The sequence below is a fragment of the Lagopus leucura genome, unplaced genomic scaffold (genome assembly GCF_019238085.1).
Source record: "Lagopus leucura isolate 7727_CA_CO unplaced genomic scaffold, USGS_WTPT01 Super-Scaffold_1, whole genome shotgun sequence".
Lineage (NCBI taxonomy): Eukaryota > Metazoa > Chordata > Aves > Galliformes > Phasianidae > Lagopus > Lagopus leucura.
Window position 1 is genome coordinate 11,217,208 of NW_024962250.1, and position 17,453 is coordinate 11,234,660.

At 37.7% G+C, this 17,453-nt stretch overlaps 1 protein-coding gene across 3 annotated transcripts in view; it reads left to right on the forward strand.

The window, feature by feature from the left end:
* DCAF5 (DDB1 and CUL4 associated factor 5) overlaps positions 1-17,453 on the forward strand; it is a 68,566-nt gene that overhangs the window by 17,439 nt on the left and 33,674 nt on the right. For all 3 annotated transcript variants that reach the window (XM_042880261.1, XM_042880087.1, XM_042880176.1), the window contains exons 3-5: positions 415-451; positions 2,382-2,521; positions 6,022-6,151. In XM_042880261.1, coding sequence (XP_042736195.1) covers positions 415-451; positions 2,382-2,521; positions 6,022-6,151 — 307 coding nt within the window. The remainder of the gene's footprint in view (positions 1-414; positions 452-2,381; positions 2,522-6,021; positions 6,152-17,453) is intronic.

The following is a 17,453-nucleotide window of genomic DNA, read 5'->3' on the forward strand; positions in this document are numbered from 1 at the left end:
CACCTTTTTGCACCCTCCATTACTTTCTTAGGAAGCATTCTCTGAGCAGCGAGAAAGGTGCATTCAAAGGTGAGAGCTAAAGGTGTCCTGCTGCCTTGCAGTATATTCTTCCCTTTACTCAAGCTCAGACTGAATGAAGGATGAACAGTAGCACAGTTCAGTAGAAGTATTTGTTGAGCAGTAGAAAATTGAATGCATTGGTGCATTTGATTGTGACTGGAAATGTCACATGCAGCTTTTCATGAAACTGAGCGCAGGGCTGGCCACTTGGCAACAGCACTGATCTTTTACTGCTTTGGTTTTAATTTCAAAATAGAAAAAAAATTGAAATTCCCATTAAAAAAAAATGTTTCTCACCCTGATGTTTTTTAATCATTGAAGCATCACATTAACTGTTTGTATTTCTCTTTATAGGCAATGATGAGCAAGTTATACTCCATGATGTTGAAAGGTAAACAGTAAACACAATTCTTGTTTTTACTGCTTCATGAGCTGCACATTGGAGGAATTTATTTAGTTGTTGTTTTAATTTAATGGTCTGAGAGAAGAGTTTTGATTTAATCCTGAAACATGCATTTTATTTATCTAAATTCATATCTGGAATAAAGTGTTCCTCTCCTCATTTATTAGTTTAAGTATTTGGTTTCTGCATCATTTTGACCTTGGTAAGGAGAGTGATTATTGAATACATATGCTCCTCCTCCTACGGGCACCATAGCAGGTTTTACGTAGATTCAGAGCCAGATTAATCTGGCATATATACAAATATTCTGACACATAGCTGTGGTTGGTTTGTTTGTTTGTGCTGTGGTGTTTTGTTTGTTTTGTCCTTCCCCTTCCCCCCTCCCTTTTCCCCACCAGAAACAAAAACCCACGAAAAACAAAAACCCACAAAAAACCTCAATCAACCAAAAACAGTTGAAAATTGAGCCTTGATTACTCAAGACTGGGCTTATTTTTTGAAGAAGAAAATCTGTAAGTGAAAACTTTGATCTGTACTCATAACTTCTATGGGTTTAAGCATGACAACTGAAATAATGTGAGCTCAAGAAAATCAAGTATAACGAAAATGAACAGGAGGAGAGAAGTGAAAGAGCAGAGAAATATAAAACCTTAAACCTTTTTAAATTTCTTAAATCCTGGTTGATGTAATCTGGACATCCTTCTCGCTAGGTTATTCTGAATTCATTGTACATCTGTGTTCCATCATACATAGTGTCTACTTCTCTTGTAAATCTTGGGTGAGAGTTGCACAAAAGTAACTTTGCCTTGCTCTTCTAATGCTTTCTAATAATGCTGTTCTGTCTACTTGTCAGTAGGCAGCTGTGCTTGTTTTAATTAAAGTGTCAGAATTTTAGATGCTGATGTTTGTTGTGATTTTTGAAGCTTCTACAAGAACTTCGTTGCTGACAATTTTCTGTATAAAATAGTTGTTCTACTCTTGCTTAGATGTTAAAGCAAGTCTTTCTTTTAATTTTGATGTATTTTTAATGTGCTTTTGTTATCAATTTGTTGTCTTTTTTTTTTCTGTAACTGTGCTAAGTCTAGTTTTAATCTTATATATAATTCTTCCCTATAAAGCTGTTTGCACAATCTTCTGAATGGAAGGAAACTAGAATTAGTGTCTGACACTAATTCTAATTGACTTTTCCAGAAAGCTGCTCTATTGTCTTGCTTTATAACAGTGTTAATACTTAATCCATCAACTGCTTTTTTGTTCTTTAAAATGGCTGTTATTGTTTTTCTGGGCTTTTTGTTAATTGCCTATGGAATAAAATTAGATCTCTCACCAAGAGGAACAATTTACCGTATTGACAAAACACTGATTTTTGTATGATGTCGTTTTGGTGGAGTATCCAACAGATTCTATACAAACTATATTCCCTAAAGAATATTCCCCTGTGCTATGGCTGAAACTCAGACACTTGGTTGACTTATTTTTTTGTACTTCTTTCTGCTTTTTCTGTATGAGATAAAAGCATGGGTCTGATTTATCCTGGAGACCCAAGTAAGCCTGTCTGAAGAGTCAGCTGGAAAGTTGTTCTTTTGTGAACTTTGGCTGAACTTTTGGGTGATACAGAAGCCTGCATTAATGAATCAGCTTCTGTATTGTTTTCCTTACCAGTCTAAGCGCTATAACTTGGTGCACAGGTCCTCAGACCTCTTTGCCATTACCTCCTCCCAAGAATAATTGTTGCATGTCCTCTTGGTCACTCTACATGGCCTCTACAAAAAAAAGCCACTCTACATGGCTTTTCATTGTGGTAGTTGTTGGGTTTTTTTGTTTTTGTTTGGCTTACCCCAATTAAACATGAGGATCTTTATATAAAAATGAGCCTTATCACTATTACCGTATAGGTAAAACTGTGTCTTTCTTCCAGCACCGAGACCTTGGATGTGTTTGCCCATGAAGATGCAGTGTACGGCCTTTCAGTGAGCCCAGTTAATGATAACATCTTTGCCAGTTCATCAGATGATGGCCGTGTTCTTATCTGGGATATCCGAGAGTCTTCTCATGGAGGTGAGATATTCAGAGAAAAGGATCGTGGATGTGGAAAGAACTTGGGATATGGACAAGGCAGGGAAAGCAAAAGCTATTTTTACCTGGATTATCAAAGCAGAGAATGTTGGAGAAGGGTGAAAATAATGCATAATTCTTGTGACCCGTTTTAGGTAAACTGTGATTTTTGCAGTTCATTGTTACTGTCCTAAATCACCTCGTAAGGAACCTGCATGTAGCAAAGGGTAGCATAGAACTTGGTATGGAATAGGTTTTAACTTGAATTAATGAAGCAGTGTTTCTTCAATAAAAAACATCTTGCGAAACTTGAAACCAATTAGGAAAGTGGGTCAGGTGTTTGTTTTAGAACACTTGTTTTTGTATGTACCCTGGGATAAAAAATTTTTTAATTTTTTTAAGTTTAGGAAAGTTTAAGTTTTTTAAGTTTAAGAAGCTGTTATTTTCATTTGAAAAACTTTCCAAAGCTAATTATAGTTTTCCCCATTACACTAGTGTAATTCTGTGTGTTTTCTGGTTCTCTTGTGATGTGTAGGCAAAAAGTGACAGAGCAAAATCAGTTTATCTGGGAAAAAAAAATGTTCTTGCATTTATGTGGAAACTTAGAGCCCTTATGACATAACAACTAAGAAGCTTAATTTTTATACTTCAACCTTAATTTTCTAAAACAAAACTGAGCACTTTTGGTTTACATAGCAAACCTGCAGCTTCTCAAGACACTTAACAATCTGGGTGTTACTGGTTTGCTATTTTTTGTTTTTATTTTTTCTCCTGGAGAATCTCAATTTAGGTCTGTATTTACATATGTATTTACGTATTCCACAGGACTGGAATACTTCAGTATATGAATATGTCAGTAAATTAAGTTATGCATTCACTCCTTCCTAAAGAACACAAAGCTGATAATTTAAAACTGAGCAGTTTGCAGGCATATAGAATCTGGGTCCCTTCCATCATAGCTAGAGTGGCATTTCTTCTGTAAGATGACTAAATACAATTGCCTCAGTTCATAGATTAGGTTGGTCTTGCAAGGAAGTTGTTTGTGGCAATTTGTTTCCATTTCTTAATGAGTCAAACTTGCTGTTTAGCTGAACTAGGTTTTTGGTTGGTTGTTGTTGTTGTTCTCAGAGCTAGTGAGTTTGATAACATATTGAGATTGTAGTTCTTCACCTTTTTGCCTAGGAAGTGAGAGCTGGAACAATATTCTTTCTAGTCTTGTATCAGTCTTCTAGCCCTTGTGACATGACTAGCTCTTTAATGACCAAGCACAAGCAGAACAAGGTCTTCCTTGATAAGCCTCACCAGAATACTCACAATAGATTGCTTACTGATGCTCTCCCTATGCTGGATATATTGCCTTTGTACAAATAAAAATTAAATGCATTATATCTAATTTTCTGAGTCTTACTGTGAATTCTGATTCTGCTATGCAGTTGCTGTGCCCTTTTATCTCTGTCCCATCTGATAATTGTATTAATACTTCTGAAAAACAGCATGCACACTCAGGTGTGGGACATTTAATGAGAACGTCTACAATGTTTCTTCTCTGGATCATTCTCTGAAATGAACTAGTAACTTTCCTCTTGCTCAGAAATCCCTCGCTATTGCAGTGAAGTGATGTCTTCTCTTCAGCCACTTGCTTAGCCACCACACAACTCCCTTTGCCAATCCCAACTGCCTGTAGCTAAACTTATACCACATGTGAAATGTAGTCCTGATTAGAACTGCCGTATTTTCCCTAAGTGAAAGGTCACTTGCTTTTTTAAAGGAAGAACTAAATTAGTCTGATGTGGCTGTTCTAACTGGTAAATCCAAGTCTCTCATTTCATCCTCATTTTTCTATTTTTATAATATCCAAGTGATCAGACCTGGCACTTAATGTGGCTTCCAAGTTAGAAATGGCAAAATGTTACTCACTGCATTCTCCTGAGCTCTGCATTATAAAGATCTGTTAGGAGGGCTGCCTATTGTTGACAATTGGTGGAAGTGGACACTGCTTGAATTCATCTGTGTGAAACTGTTCAGTATTACAAGCTAATGCCTGATCTCATCTAAGTTTTTGAAATTGTAGGAACAATGTTTGCCCTTCTTTCTTACAATTAAACCTTTCTACTGCTTTCCTCTTGCTGAGACTTTTAATGCAAATTCTGCACTGGTGGAAAATGGCGTGAAATAAATTTAGCTGTAGTATGTCTGGGGTTCTTTGAAGTAGTGTCTTAAGTTCTTTGAACCCCCCTATTTTTCATTAAAGTGACTTAGAGCCTTGTTAGTTTGGCTGCTGTAATGAGGCATCTTTTGATATGTGGTTGATATGTGGTTCCAGGCTATTTGAAATACAGGTGTAAAGGTGTAGCGGGGCTAAAATGAGGATACAGATGGGAGCTGGACTGTCTCAGTTGTTTGCTATGCAGTAGTTTCAGGTATTAGGATATTTGGGAGAATTGCCTGAAACGTGTCTTAATGAGAAATGTGAGTAAAGAAAAGGATGTGCCTTTGGAGGTGCTTGTGGGGCTAAAGGTGCCTGCACACAGTGACCTAAATAAGGGTAGTTACTGTCTCCTAAGCACATGAGCAACACAGTGATTGCATCAAACAGTGAAGTGGTAAAGACTGGCATAGTCTTGTTTCTTAGTTGAGTGAAAGCATGGCAGCATGCCACAAAAGAGGTACACAACAGAGACTTGAGCTATGCCTAAAGCTATAAAGCTAGCAGAAAGATACAGAGAAAGATGACAAAGTCAAGGCTTTTTCCCACTCTTTTTAGAGGCAGCATTTAGATGGAATGAATACAGCAGAGTAGCAAGTCAAGCACAGTCTTGTTATCCTACCCAAGCTGAGAGGAAGAGTATGGATAAGCATGTTTTTAATTCTATATGTGAACAGCAAACCCAACTATTAGTGTTCTTGTTAGAGGAGCTCCCTCTCTTCTTGCATACTTTTGTACAATTGCTGAATAGCACTTTAAAGAAGTCTCTCTTTCCCCAGGGATGGCAACTTGCTTTTAGAGTGCTGTCCCATACAATTTTTCTCACTTCTTGTGGTATTATACTCCAGTGTAAGCAATTGCTACTATATTTATAGTTTGGGTGATCATCAATGGCTGTGAAGGCTTCCAGACATACATGGTCTTTGCTAGGAAACTTTGAGAAGTCCCCCGTATGATCCTTCTTAGATGACCATGTGACCATGAACCTTAAGAAGACTCAAATGCTTTATTTTTTTATGTGGCTGTTTTTAAACTCAAAATTTCATAAGCAAAACAATGCCTTGAAATCCAGTATGAACCTTTCTGTATTCGTACAAAGTTAATGTACACGTGGGTGGATTTTAAAACCTCGGTTTTTATATTGCTTTGGATTTGTCAGCTTTAGAAGTTGTTTGAACATGTCTCTATATCTTCAGATCTTGTTATGCTGTTTCCATGCTGAGCTGCCAAACTCATTGCATCAAACAGTTGTATGCCTTGTTTGTTCTTATGTCTGAAATCACAACTTTTTCAACAGAGCCCTTCTGCTTGGCACACTACCCATCAGCCTTTCACAGCGTGATGTTTAATCCAGTAGAACCCAGATTACTGGCTACTGCCAATTCTAAGGAAGGTGTGGGACTCTGGGATATTCGTAGGCCTCAGAGGTAAGTTTTGGCTGTCCTGCTTTTAGGCCATGTAATGTTTTTCTCTTAAGTGATGCCACTATTTTTAAGTTGCAGCATACAGTAGTAAGAAAAAGATACAGAATGTATTTAACAGCAATGTTAGTAATGGTGAATTAAATTATTTTACATAATTACACTTTTTATGCATACTATCTAGTGTGAATTCCAAGTGGGGCTAGATCTTCATTTAATGTTAAGTGATGTTTTGGAAAGCTACCTGGCCTTATCATTGCAGGATTAATTCAGGCTATTGTCAAGTTCTTGTTATGTATAGCATTGGCTTGAAATAAGAATAGAAGAAACCAAGGTGGGATGCTACATGGCTTACAGTTTGTTTGTTTTTTTTCCACCCAGCAATATTTGCAGTGGCTGGAGCTAGAGACAGCTTTTTGCACAGCCTCTAAGAGTTTTATGACTTCCTAGCCACCTGGATAATCAGTTTGGCTTCATAGGATTTTAAACAAATTTGCATCTGAAAAGAATAAGTTTACAGTATGAAGTGTGGTTAGACTGGGTTCTAAAATGGACTTTGCGATGTCTGATACCAGAGTTACGTATGTATTTTAAGCAAATAGTGCTCTTTTTTTTTCTCCCTTAAAAAAAAATATATTTATAATATATATATATAAATTTTATAATTTATAAATATAAATATATATCTATATATTTACAACTCTTATGTCTGCAAATTCCCAGTTACGAATGGACACAGATTAATTACAATGAAGTGAAAAGAAAGGAAATCTGTAGTTTTTACAATACAGTAGGCTCAACAATTTAAAATGTTCCATCGAATACACTGGACTTTCTGTTTATCAGCAAACTTCATGGAATACCTAGATGTGTATCACTAAAAATAATTGTTGAGTTTGTACTGTACAGAGAGAAAAAGCAATATCATATGGAGTTACTTGTAACTGGCTTAGAAAAAATCCAAAATGTTTAGGCATCCATTACAACAGCAACCAAATAATGGTTTTGGGGGATTTTATTATTCCTAAACTGTAAACATTAATGGTTTGAGTTGAGTTTTGTTTGTAAACTAGAATCAAAACTTGATTGCTGATGCTGGTGACTCTAAAACTCTTTCATTTGTAAATTTTGCCAGCGTTCCTGGTACCAGCTGTTGTGCATTCTGCTATTGCATTAAGTTTGATTAAATTATCTAGAAGAAAGGTGCTAGATCAAGCCAAATATAAAATAATTACAATGTAATTGAATTGGTAATGCTTATTGGCACGCAGTTTGTATTTCTTCAGGTTTAGTACATGTGTGAAAGACTTCTTCTGATAAATCTGAATTCTGATGTCTTTTCTTTGAATGATGAAGGGGGTGATGAAAGTTTACCTTAAGCCTTCAGCCTGAGGTTATAACTTTGAATAAATTAAATGGGTGGAAGTTTGTATGCATATGTTCGATGGACAAGAACTACTTTCTTCTGAGTCTTAATCTAATCAAAGTAAATCTTTCCAATTAAAAATCTAAGTGCTGGCAGTGACACACCATACCTTGTAACAACTGTGCTGAAGTTCCTGGGTGGGTAGGTCATGCTGCTTTTTGCCATGTTAGAGGAATGTTTGTAACACCTCACTTTACAGGTGGATGTACACAACATATAGCGTGCAGCTGATTCTTAACACTGAATTGACAGCTTTTGTACATGCTAAGTATGTACAGTGTCTTGTGACTAATGGGCATCATGCCTGCAGCCTTCTACATGTCTGAGAAATTACAAAAAGAATAGTAAGTGCCGTTCTTACATTAAGTGATATTTGGAGTCTCGGACTGAGCAAGCTGTAAATTAATGCAGGTGAAAAGAGTTTACTTTTAGCAGTCATCTTCTGGGATGGGCATCAGCTTTCCTCCTTTGCATGACAGAGAGATGCCCAAAACATATTGAAAAGGTTATCTTTTGGTGGTAGAAAAGAAAATGGCGTATGGTGCTGTGCTGTCATTACAATTTGCTTCCAAGAAACTCTTAAGGAGGAGGAATCTTTGGAATGGGCTGTCCATCTTATGCTGGTTTGCTGCCAAAGCCAAGTCCTCAGATTTAACTAAATTGAATTATCTGCTGATGTAGTTTATTATCGTGGAATTTTTGATTTATAACATATTTGGAGCCAATTCACCTTGTCTTGTAAGGAAACAATTTTATAACGGATAGATCAGTTAAAATATAATCCTCATTCCAAACATAACGTCAAATGGAAGCCAAAATTCAGATTTTTGTTTTCAGCTCTTAATTTATTACCATCTCTTCTAGAGAAAATATGCTGTGAACTTAATTATATTTAGAAATAAATAAAAAACTATCAAGAGTGAAGAAACCCACATGGTGCTGTAAGTACTTGAGATAAACTTTACACAGAACTGGAGTTGCTATGCGAGTCAATTTTCATCTATTTTCTCTACAAGTGGTAATACTGAAAGATGCAAAATGTAATTTCAGGTAAGATAAGTTCCAAAAGCCTTTTGATGGATAAGAAATTTTATAGGGATAAGGGGCTAAACAGCCCTGAAGTTCTCCATAATATCAGAATAAACAGGAAGCTGCTTGTGTAAGTGCATGCCAGAATACTAGCACAGCAAGAAGGGTTACTGCATCAGCTGCTTTTCTTGTCAAGAGTTTGCTAATGGTAGAAATTCTCTACTTTGTTGTTGTTGTTTTATAGAAATATCTAAGAAAATGTAATGCTATGTAAGGTGTGGGAAGGAAGAATGATCACATTCTAATGACTTTCTGCAACTGCAGCAATAGGGTTATGCACCTGGAAGTAGGGAGTTCTCCACTTACTGTAACCAAAACTAAAATAACATCCACAAATAACCCTTGAATGCCACATGGATGAAACTGCAATATATAGAGGTCACTCTGAAAGTAATGCCTCTTATATTCCACAGAATTCCTTGCATATTCCTTCCGTAGAAACTATAAGAGCTACAAAGAGTACAATAACGCTGTTTGATAGAGCAAATTCTCAGCTACAAAACACTGATCTTGCTATCTTGCTGCCCAAGGCAGGTTAATTTTGCATTTTTCAGAGCTCGCTCACAGCTTGGTGTCTCTTCTTCTGTCTCAGGTAATCTTAGTGCAACAGCTGAGAATCTTTACCGTCCCTGCTCCACCATTAATAGGATCTGAATGTGGTGGGCTGGCTTATCAAAGGCAGTGTGTGATGCATCTTAAAATGGAACTCATGGAATTCTAGCATGATTTTGAGTTGACTGATTCTTCAAATACTGTCTTTCCTTTTTTTTAAAGTATGCTAGTATTGCTGTTTATTCACGTGCAAGTTAAACTACAAGCAACTGTTTTGTTTCATCTTTTAAAATCAAGCTGAAGAGCTTAAAGATGTTCTTAATTAGTGAAGCTGTTGTAAGGCGCTCACACCACTAGATGGCGCCTAGAAGCTGTGCAAGAAAGCCACTTCTGTGTATCACAAAAAATACATTGTGGATATGTATTGCTACAGAATTGCTGAGGTCAACTCAGCATATCGGTTTACGTATGTATTTCAAGCAGTAATGTTACTCAAGGTATTTTTTGTTACTCCCATATCTTTTTTTATTTTTCTCCTTCACACAGCTCCATGACCCTTTGTCTTTTTATTTTATTTATTTATTTATTTATTTTTCTGGAGTCAAAGCTGTGTGGGTTTTTTTGTCCCTCCCCTGGAATGGCCCAGTGATTAGCAGAGGTGATGGGAAAGAGTATTCTTTCTTCTGTGCTAATAGCTTTATTAGGCTAAAATGCAAGAATTTCTCTTCCCATATTAGTCTGGGAAGTAAAAGTCTTGCAAGGGTTGATGTTGGATTGACATACTGATGTGTAACTGGAAAAGGTACGTGAACTTTAGGGTTCACAAGTCCTTTTTTAGGTATGGAAAAGAAGCAGTAGCTCTTGGAACTATGTAAATTATAGCCTAGTTCTTCAGAGTTTAGTTAGATGCACATCAAGCAGACCATCTTTGCAAAAGAGGGCTGGGTATTAGAGGTTTGTGGTGGTAGTGGGTGGGAGTACAAGAAGGAGGGAAGAAAGGGAGATGATGAGCATTTGCTGTTCTGCCTGTGCTACAGGTGGTGTATTTCACCTGTGGAACAGAAAAGAATGTTGAGAACTTGTGTAGCGGCAGGGAAGATATTAAAGGCTGTAAAACCATCATTGTAATTGACTCCTTAGGTATAGATCTCCAGCAGTTATCAGTTTTAGCTTTCAGGCTTATACCTGGTCCTGGTATGACTCTTGACTCTTTAAAGATGATGTCAGAAGAACAAAGCACGTACATGAACATTCCTTAGAAAATGGCTGCTAAGTGTCATTAGCCTTTCTAGCTTACCTTCTGGATTTCACTCTAGCTGTCGCCTAGTAGCTGTCACCTAGTTTGATCTGTGTGCTGCCAAGATGTCTGGTATGTTGACTGAAATATACTGAGCTTCTGGATTTGCAAATGTGGGATCCAGTTGTTGATGGTTGTGCTACAGGAGGTGTTAGTCCAGGGGTAGCCATGAGCATTGCTTCTGACAGCGAGGCTTGGGGTTGTTAGGAGGATAAAATTGAGTGGGAATCTTTGTTCAAAGCAATGTCTTTGGTTGTATTTGTTTTATCCTTACAGATTTTTAATCTTTGGGATGACAAGAATTTGTGATGGTTTAAGGTTTTTCTTTGACAATTTTGCATTTTGACCCTGCATGTAAAGCAAGGAAGCCTGTGATGCTACTGATCAGTTGTAATCCCAACACATGTGCATTACCAAAGCTCCTGTGGATGGAGAAGAAGCCCTCTCTCTACTGCTGAATCTTCAGCTACCTGTTTGAATGATTTCAGTGCAGTAATAACGTGCTGTGTGTTGCTGCTTTGAGACCTCTGCCAGTCCTGTTCTGAGCAGAGCACTATAGCAATGAGTGGAGAAAAATGTGTGTTTCTTGGCAACCATTTTTCCTTGTCAAGCTTAACAGTTCATTTGTTTCCCTTCTCAGCTGAAACATTTTTTTACAAATTTTGATTCATTTTGTACTGCCTAAAGTAACTAATTTAGCTAGGTTAGAACATCAATTTTAAATTCTCTTTAGGCACTTACTGGTATAGATCAACTCTACCACTTCAAATAGTTAAGTAGTTATTTATCCTCGCTCACAGTGCAGGAAATAGAACTTGCCTGCATTTGTAGAATCCTGATCTGATTTGCTTCTGTGTTACTGAGGCAGCTCAACTGATTTTTTTTGTGTCCCAGCCTGGAATTTGAAGATTTCCTGACCAGTTCCAATGTCGTGTACTTGCCCCAAATGACACAGAAAGTAAACATAGATTTTCCCCCACCTCTCCCTCCATTTGTTTTCTATTATTTCTTTAAGACCTTACTTTGTTACAGAAAGTGAATTTATCATTGAAGTTTCTGAAGAATTATTCTTTTATGGAAATCTTTGGAATGTATTGAAGGAACTGTTGAATGGTTATGGTATGGTATCTTAATGGGATGCTTTTTGGATTTGTTTTCCTCGTTGCAATCATAAATAAATCTCCAAACTGTTTGCCACAGATTTTAGGCAAAATCAGATGACAGATTCCGCTTTTTAGGAGTGGGGCAGTAAAGGAAAAAGGGAGAACTTTCAAATATACCTTTTTGACTTTACACAAGGAGAAACGGTTACAATTATTAAAGCTTTATGTGAGTGATATCTCTGCTGAGCAGATCACTTTCCTGCACTTGCATTCTTCGTGGTTGCCACTTTGAGCCAGTAGAGTCTTGACTACCATGTAATGATTTAATGTTCCCAGATGATTTGTATTCCAAAACTCAAGCTGATCAACTAATGGTTTTGTGGTTTTTGTTTTTGTTTTTTGTTTTTTTAAAGAGTAATTGTTGGTAGTTCAGCTTTAAATTCTTTGGTGTTGTTCTCAAACACTTTCTCACACAATCTATACTCAGTTCTGCAAGGTGCTATTTCTGGCCAGGGTGAGTAATAGCCTGTAGAATTCAGAGATCAGAAAAAGAGAATAATTATGAGATGATTTAAATGGTTTGCTTGTGATAGTGGACAGTTGTTCTTTATTTTGTGTTGTCTGTTTTCTCGTTTTTAATCTGGCTAAATGTTTGTTTTCTTTTCTTGCAAAACTATTTCATTACTAGATCTTATTTATTACTTAAATTATAGTAACACCTAGAGAATTCAAGTGGATTGAGAATAGGGCACTTTTGTGCCTGCTGACTCACATCTGCAGTGAGGGCAAGGATAGGCTGGTGAGAATGTTTGCGAACAGGTCTGTAATAAGACTAAAACACTAAGGAGAGCTGTAGGAGGATGAGAAATACTTAAGCAAACAGGTTGTTGTTGTCATATCCTAATGAATGCTTAATTGCTATAGTAGCCTTAAGCCCTGGAAGGATAAAAGTAGTGCAGATGAGGGGGGAGTACACTTTACGCTTGTGCTCTGTCATCCTATTGAAAATAATGAAATTCTGCAGGTTGTGGGTTTTTGTTTGTTTTTATGACTGAAGGTAGAATACAGGAAAATGATGCTTTCTGGAGAATTGCGGAAGACCACTGATGAAGCAGCATTAGTGTTCAGCTGCTCAACTAGATAATAAGGGTTAAACCACACAAGCATTTGCTGTTACAAGGTCTGGCTGCTCTGAATACGTAAATGTGTTGATGTCTGACGTTCATAAAGTTCCAGATTCCGAAGTTAATTATCAGATAAAAATCGCCCTTATTTAAATAATAATAATTGTTGCCCTCTTGGCTTGAAGGGAAAGATGAAACTTTTGTTCACTTTAAAGTTTGCCAAGCACAGAAATTTATTAATGTTGGAGATTCCTTTTTTATATTAATTTACATGCTCCTGAGCCCAACAATAAAGATTAGAAAGAATGACAGGTTATTGAACATACAGGATCTTCACCCTAAATTCCCCACTTTTCCAATCTTGGTGGATGCATGTGATTTTACTTGTGTATACTTTCTGAAGATAAGCCCCTCCTTTGTCTGCCAGTGTGGTCACTCTATTTCAGATGCCCATCAGATTGGTCAGGCATGATCTGCACCTGGTGAAGCTGTGCTGGCTGCCTTAGATTGGGCTCTTCCTAAGTGTTTGCCCCAGATTAAGTAAGAACTGTGTGGGTTTCTATACATGCACAGAATTTTTCTTCCCTAACTAAAAGCCCAAACCTTTCTGCATTTTTCCAACACTGTATTCCAAGATATTTTTTTTAACTTTCTCAATATAGTGGTTACAGAAATGCTGACAAACACACTTGTATGCAATCATATGTATTAGTTACAAGCATTCAACACATTTTTTTCCTTTTAAGGTCATTCTTTCATTAAGTTAGCATCACACACTGCTGTTTATGATACCAGCACTTTCTCACTTCCTTCCTTCCTTCCTTCTCTCTCTTATTTCCCAAGTACAGTGTCTGTACTGCAGTCATTGTTGCATTTGTAGCCTATCAAGAAAAACTACTCAATCATTGTATTTAATGGTGCTATTTAATTCAGTCATGCATACATTTTTAAATTCTACTTGGACACTGATCTTTCAATTCTATTCGTGACCACTGTCTGTCAAACTAACTCTTGAATAGTCTGGGTTAAACTTATGTTGCCAGTCAGGCAACTGACCTTCCAAAAAAGGATTTATTTATTTATTTATTTATTTATTTATTTTAAGGTGAGGTAGGGGAGAGGAGGAGAGGGAAACTCCTGTTTCAGGTATAGTCTTTTCCTGCAGAGGAAATGTTTAAGTGATGCAAATTCTGACTGCGGTGAGACTGCTGGTTCCCTTGCCCCACAGGCTGCCAGTAGAAATGGATTTATTTACATTAGTAGTGCTACTATTGGATTGAAAGCCTCCCATTGTTTGGCTGAGCTGGTGTTTAGTTAACACTTGAGTGCTGTCTGCATCCAGCAGATCTAACTGTGGAAATGGACAGTTGTATGCAATATGGTCATTCTCTCCCTCCTCAGCCTCCCTCCAGCACCAACATGTGTTTGGACTGTAATGTTCCATCTGTGGACTAAACGTTTCTCTTAATCGCACAAGATGGCTTTTTGGAATTTGGCAATGTGCTCATCTCTTTCTATGTTGATTCCTGAGCTGGTAAGCAAACGTTAACATTCCACAGCTACCTGGGCGAACCAAATTTGGAAGAAGTCTAATGCCAGGAGAAGCCTGGGAGTGGTGCGTGAAGGTGATGCCTGTGGCACAGAGTGGGTGCTGCCCATCTTGCTCAGACATGCCCTTTTAGGATTGCCCTCAGACTTTTCAGCTACTGTCCCAGTCTGGGTCTTTAGGATGAGTGTTTTGCTCTTAGTCTGACATGTCAGATATGCTTTTTGTAACTGCAAAAAGGTGTTGGTTTCTTTGTGGGGACATGAAATAAACAGCAGGCAGAAGTGGTAGTTCTAACATGAAAAATGTATCCAAGCACGTCTACAGTGGCCCACCTAGTCCTGACAGAAAAAAAATCCTGAAGTAACACTGACTAAAGGTATGAAGTGGCATCGTGATGCCATCTGAAAAGTGCCACCACTGAATTTTACCACTGAACATGCTGAAGTACAGCTTTTTCCTCCTCTCCCTACTGCTTCCTTGACAAAGTGCTGCCTTGGTTCTGGTTTTAATTCATTGCAGACTGAGTATACTCTTGAGTATTAATAAGTTTAGTAACAGTTTTAATTCTGTAAGAATAACATAACTTTCCCCAGCTTCTTTCTTGGATATTCTTTCTTTTTTCCTGCAGTTTTAACAGAGACAAAATATACTAGAAGATGTCTTAGGAATATTTTTTTTTTCTGAAGCCAGAATGATTGTTCTGTAATCAACTATATTTATAATGGAAGATCATTAGCACCTCCATTCTAGATACCTAATCTGTGCAGCACGGAGTGATGTGAGTTCACACAGTTTGTGAAGTTGGGCTCCTAGCTCTTTCACCAGTATGGACCCGTGAGTTATTTTCTCCATCATACTTCTAACCACATTTCTCAGACATTCTCTCTTAAGATTAGCAATTGAACAAATACTTCTGCTATGTTTGGTCAGGAAATTAATGTCTGGGGGGGGAGAGGGGGAGGTTAGTGTCATTTTTTTTCTCTTCATCCTCACTTAACTACATACTGCCTCTTTGTCATAGCTTGTTAAAAGCAAACACTTTAATGAGCTCTGGTTGAAAAGTTGGGTTACAGAGAGGCAGACAGGAGCAAGCAGAACACAGCAGGTTGGGAAAAACAGAGAACTCTTGTTTTGTGCTTAGTGAAGGAAAAAAAAAGTCTGATTCTGGAGACAGAATTGAGACAAGTGAAGAAAGCAGTCAGCATGTTGCTCTTGTATGTGAGTGCTAAATGCCTATTTTAACATTTCTTTATCAGCCTTTATCAGTCTTTTTTTAATCTGTGGTTTTTATTTATTTTTTTCTTTAAGGCAAATATTGTGCTCAAGGACAGCTCAAATTATTTCCATTACATGTGTGGCTGAACTGTGTGAAGTAGGCAAAACTATCAGCCTTTTGAGGGGTCTTAACTATGTAACTTCATAATACTTGGCTTCTCATATTTGTACATGATCATAATTTCTGAAGTTCTGCTCTTTTTCACTTCAGTTAATTTCAGTAGTATAATGTTCTTTTAGAGCTTTATTTCACAGAAGTTACTGAAACATGATACAAAATTCTACTTCAAGAAGTGTTTTATTTGATAGCTTAGGCTGCTGTAGGAGCCTAATAAAAACATCTATGTGCAGAATGGAAGCTAGTTTAGTATTACACTGCTATTACTATAAAATATAATCTCAGAATATTTCAAACCAGAAATAATAATAGTAACCATGGCAGTTTCACTTAGAGGTTTGGAAGGATGGGGTATCTGGTAGTCTTGCTCGTCTATGTGAGCTGCAGTTAGGGCTGAGAAAGAGAACTGATGGTGAGGAAAAGGGCTTGGGTTTGGTCTTAAGATGCAGGTCAGTGTTGCACCAACTCTGGCTGGTGCATGTACATTATGGTGTTTTACTGTGATGGATAACTCTTTTTTTTTTTTTTTTTTTTTTTTTTTTTTTTTTTTTTTTTCAATAGAAAAACTGATGCTTATTAGCCAAAAATGTATGGGCTTATTTCTTCTGCTCTTCTGTTCCATCTTTTGTGATGCTGTTGACTTTTTTTTTTTTTTTTTTTTTGAGAAACTGGAGATGTCTTGACGAAACTTTTCTGGGTTAAGAAAAGAAAAAGCAGAAACCAACCAATCGTATTTTTTCTTTTTAGTTTGAGTATTTTGAGTTGCTGAGTATTTTTTTTTATCTTGATGAATGTAAAGTAGGGCTGACTGGGGGGGTGGGAGTGTGGAAATCCTGAATCCTTATCTGTAAGATTACAATTCATACAATTTGCATTGGCAGCTGTTTGGGAATGCTGTCAGAACTGCACAGAGTTTATCTAAATCTGCTGCCACCAGTGAGGTGTTCTCAGCTCATCTTTTGCTGGTGCTCGTGATCATAGGGCCATAAGGAAAGCTTGTACAGAGGTCATGTCTGGCTGTACCTTCTGTCTCCTTAGAATTAGTTTGACCAGATTGAAGCAGAGGTGCATGAGAGAGAAGGAGACACGAGGGAGATGCTCACAGGCTGTTTCTGCCTGTGTGGTTAGGTGTACTGAGCACACTTCCCCTGGTGTGACTGCCTCGTGTAACAGGCCTACTTGCTCTCATCTCAGCTTGTTCTGGCTTTGTATGACTTCTGCCCTATAGCGACATCCACTTTTGTGTGCTCAGCAGGAAAGGTGAAATGAGTAGGATCAAAACTTAACTGTTTCTCTGTATGGTTGCTTTCTACTTAAATCAGTTTCTTGGTGTGGTTTGCTCCGCACCAAGGAGGTGAAGGTGTCATCTGCTCTATCAACAGTGTGCTGGTTTATGCTGATGCGGTGATGGAACTGCAGGTGAAGCTAGGTGAGCTGATCGATGGGATGGGACAACTTGCTGTTACCAAGTGAGGGCTGTCTTTCCCTGCTAATGGACAACTGGCTTTGTCCCATTTCTTACCCATCTACTCAGGTACTCATTAGGCTCTTTGAGCTGGCACAAACCAGCTGTCTAACAGGAAAGCTATGTGTTCTTTTTTCCCCATGTTGCTGAGCTGACTTGGCTCACGAAACTATCCAGTGGCACAGATAAGTCATAGGAGCAAGTGACTGTGGTTAGGGCCTAAGAGGAAAGAAGTGAAATGAACAGACAAACCACCACAACTGTCCTATGTTTTGTTCTTTTGCGTTTTATTTGAACCAGGTTTCTGTGT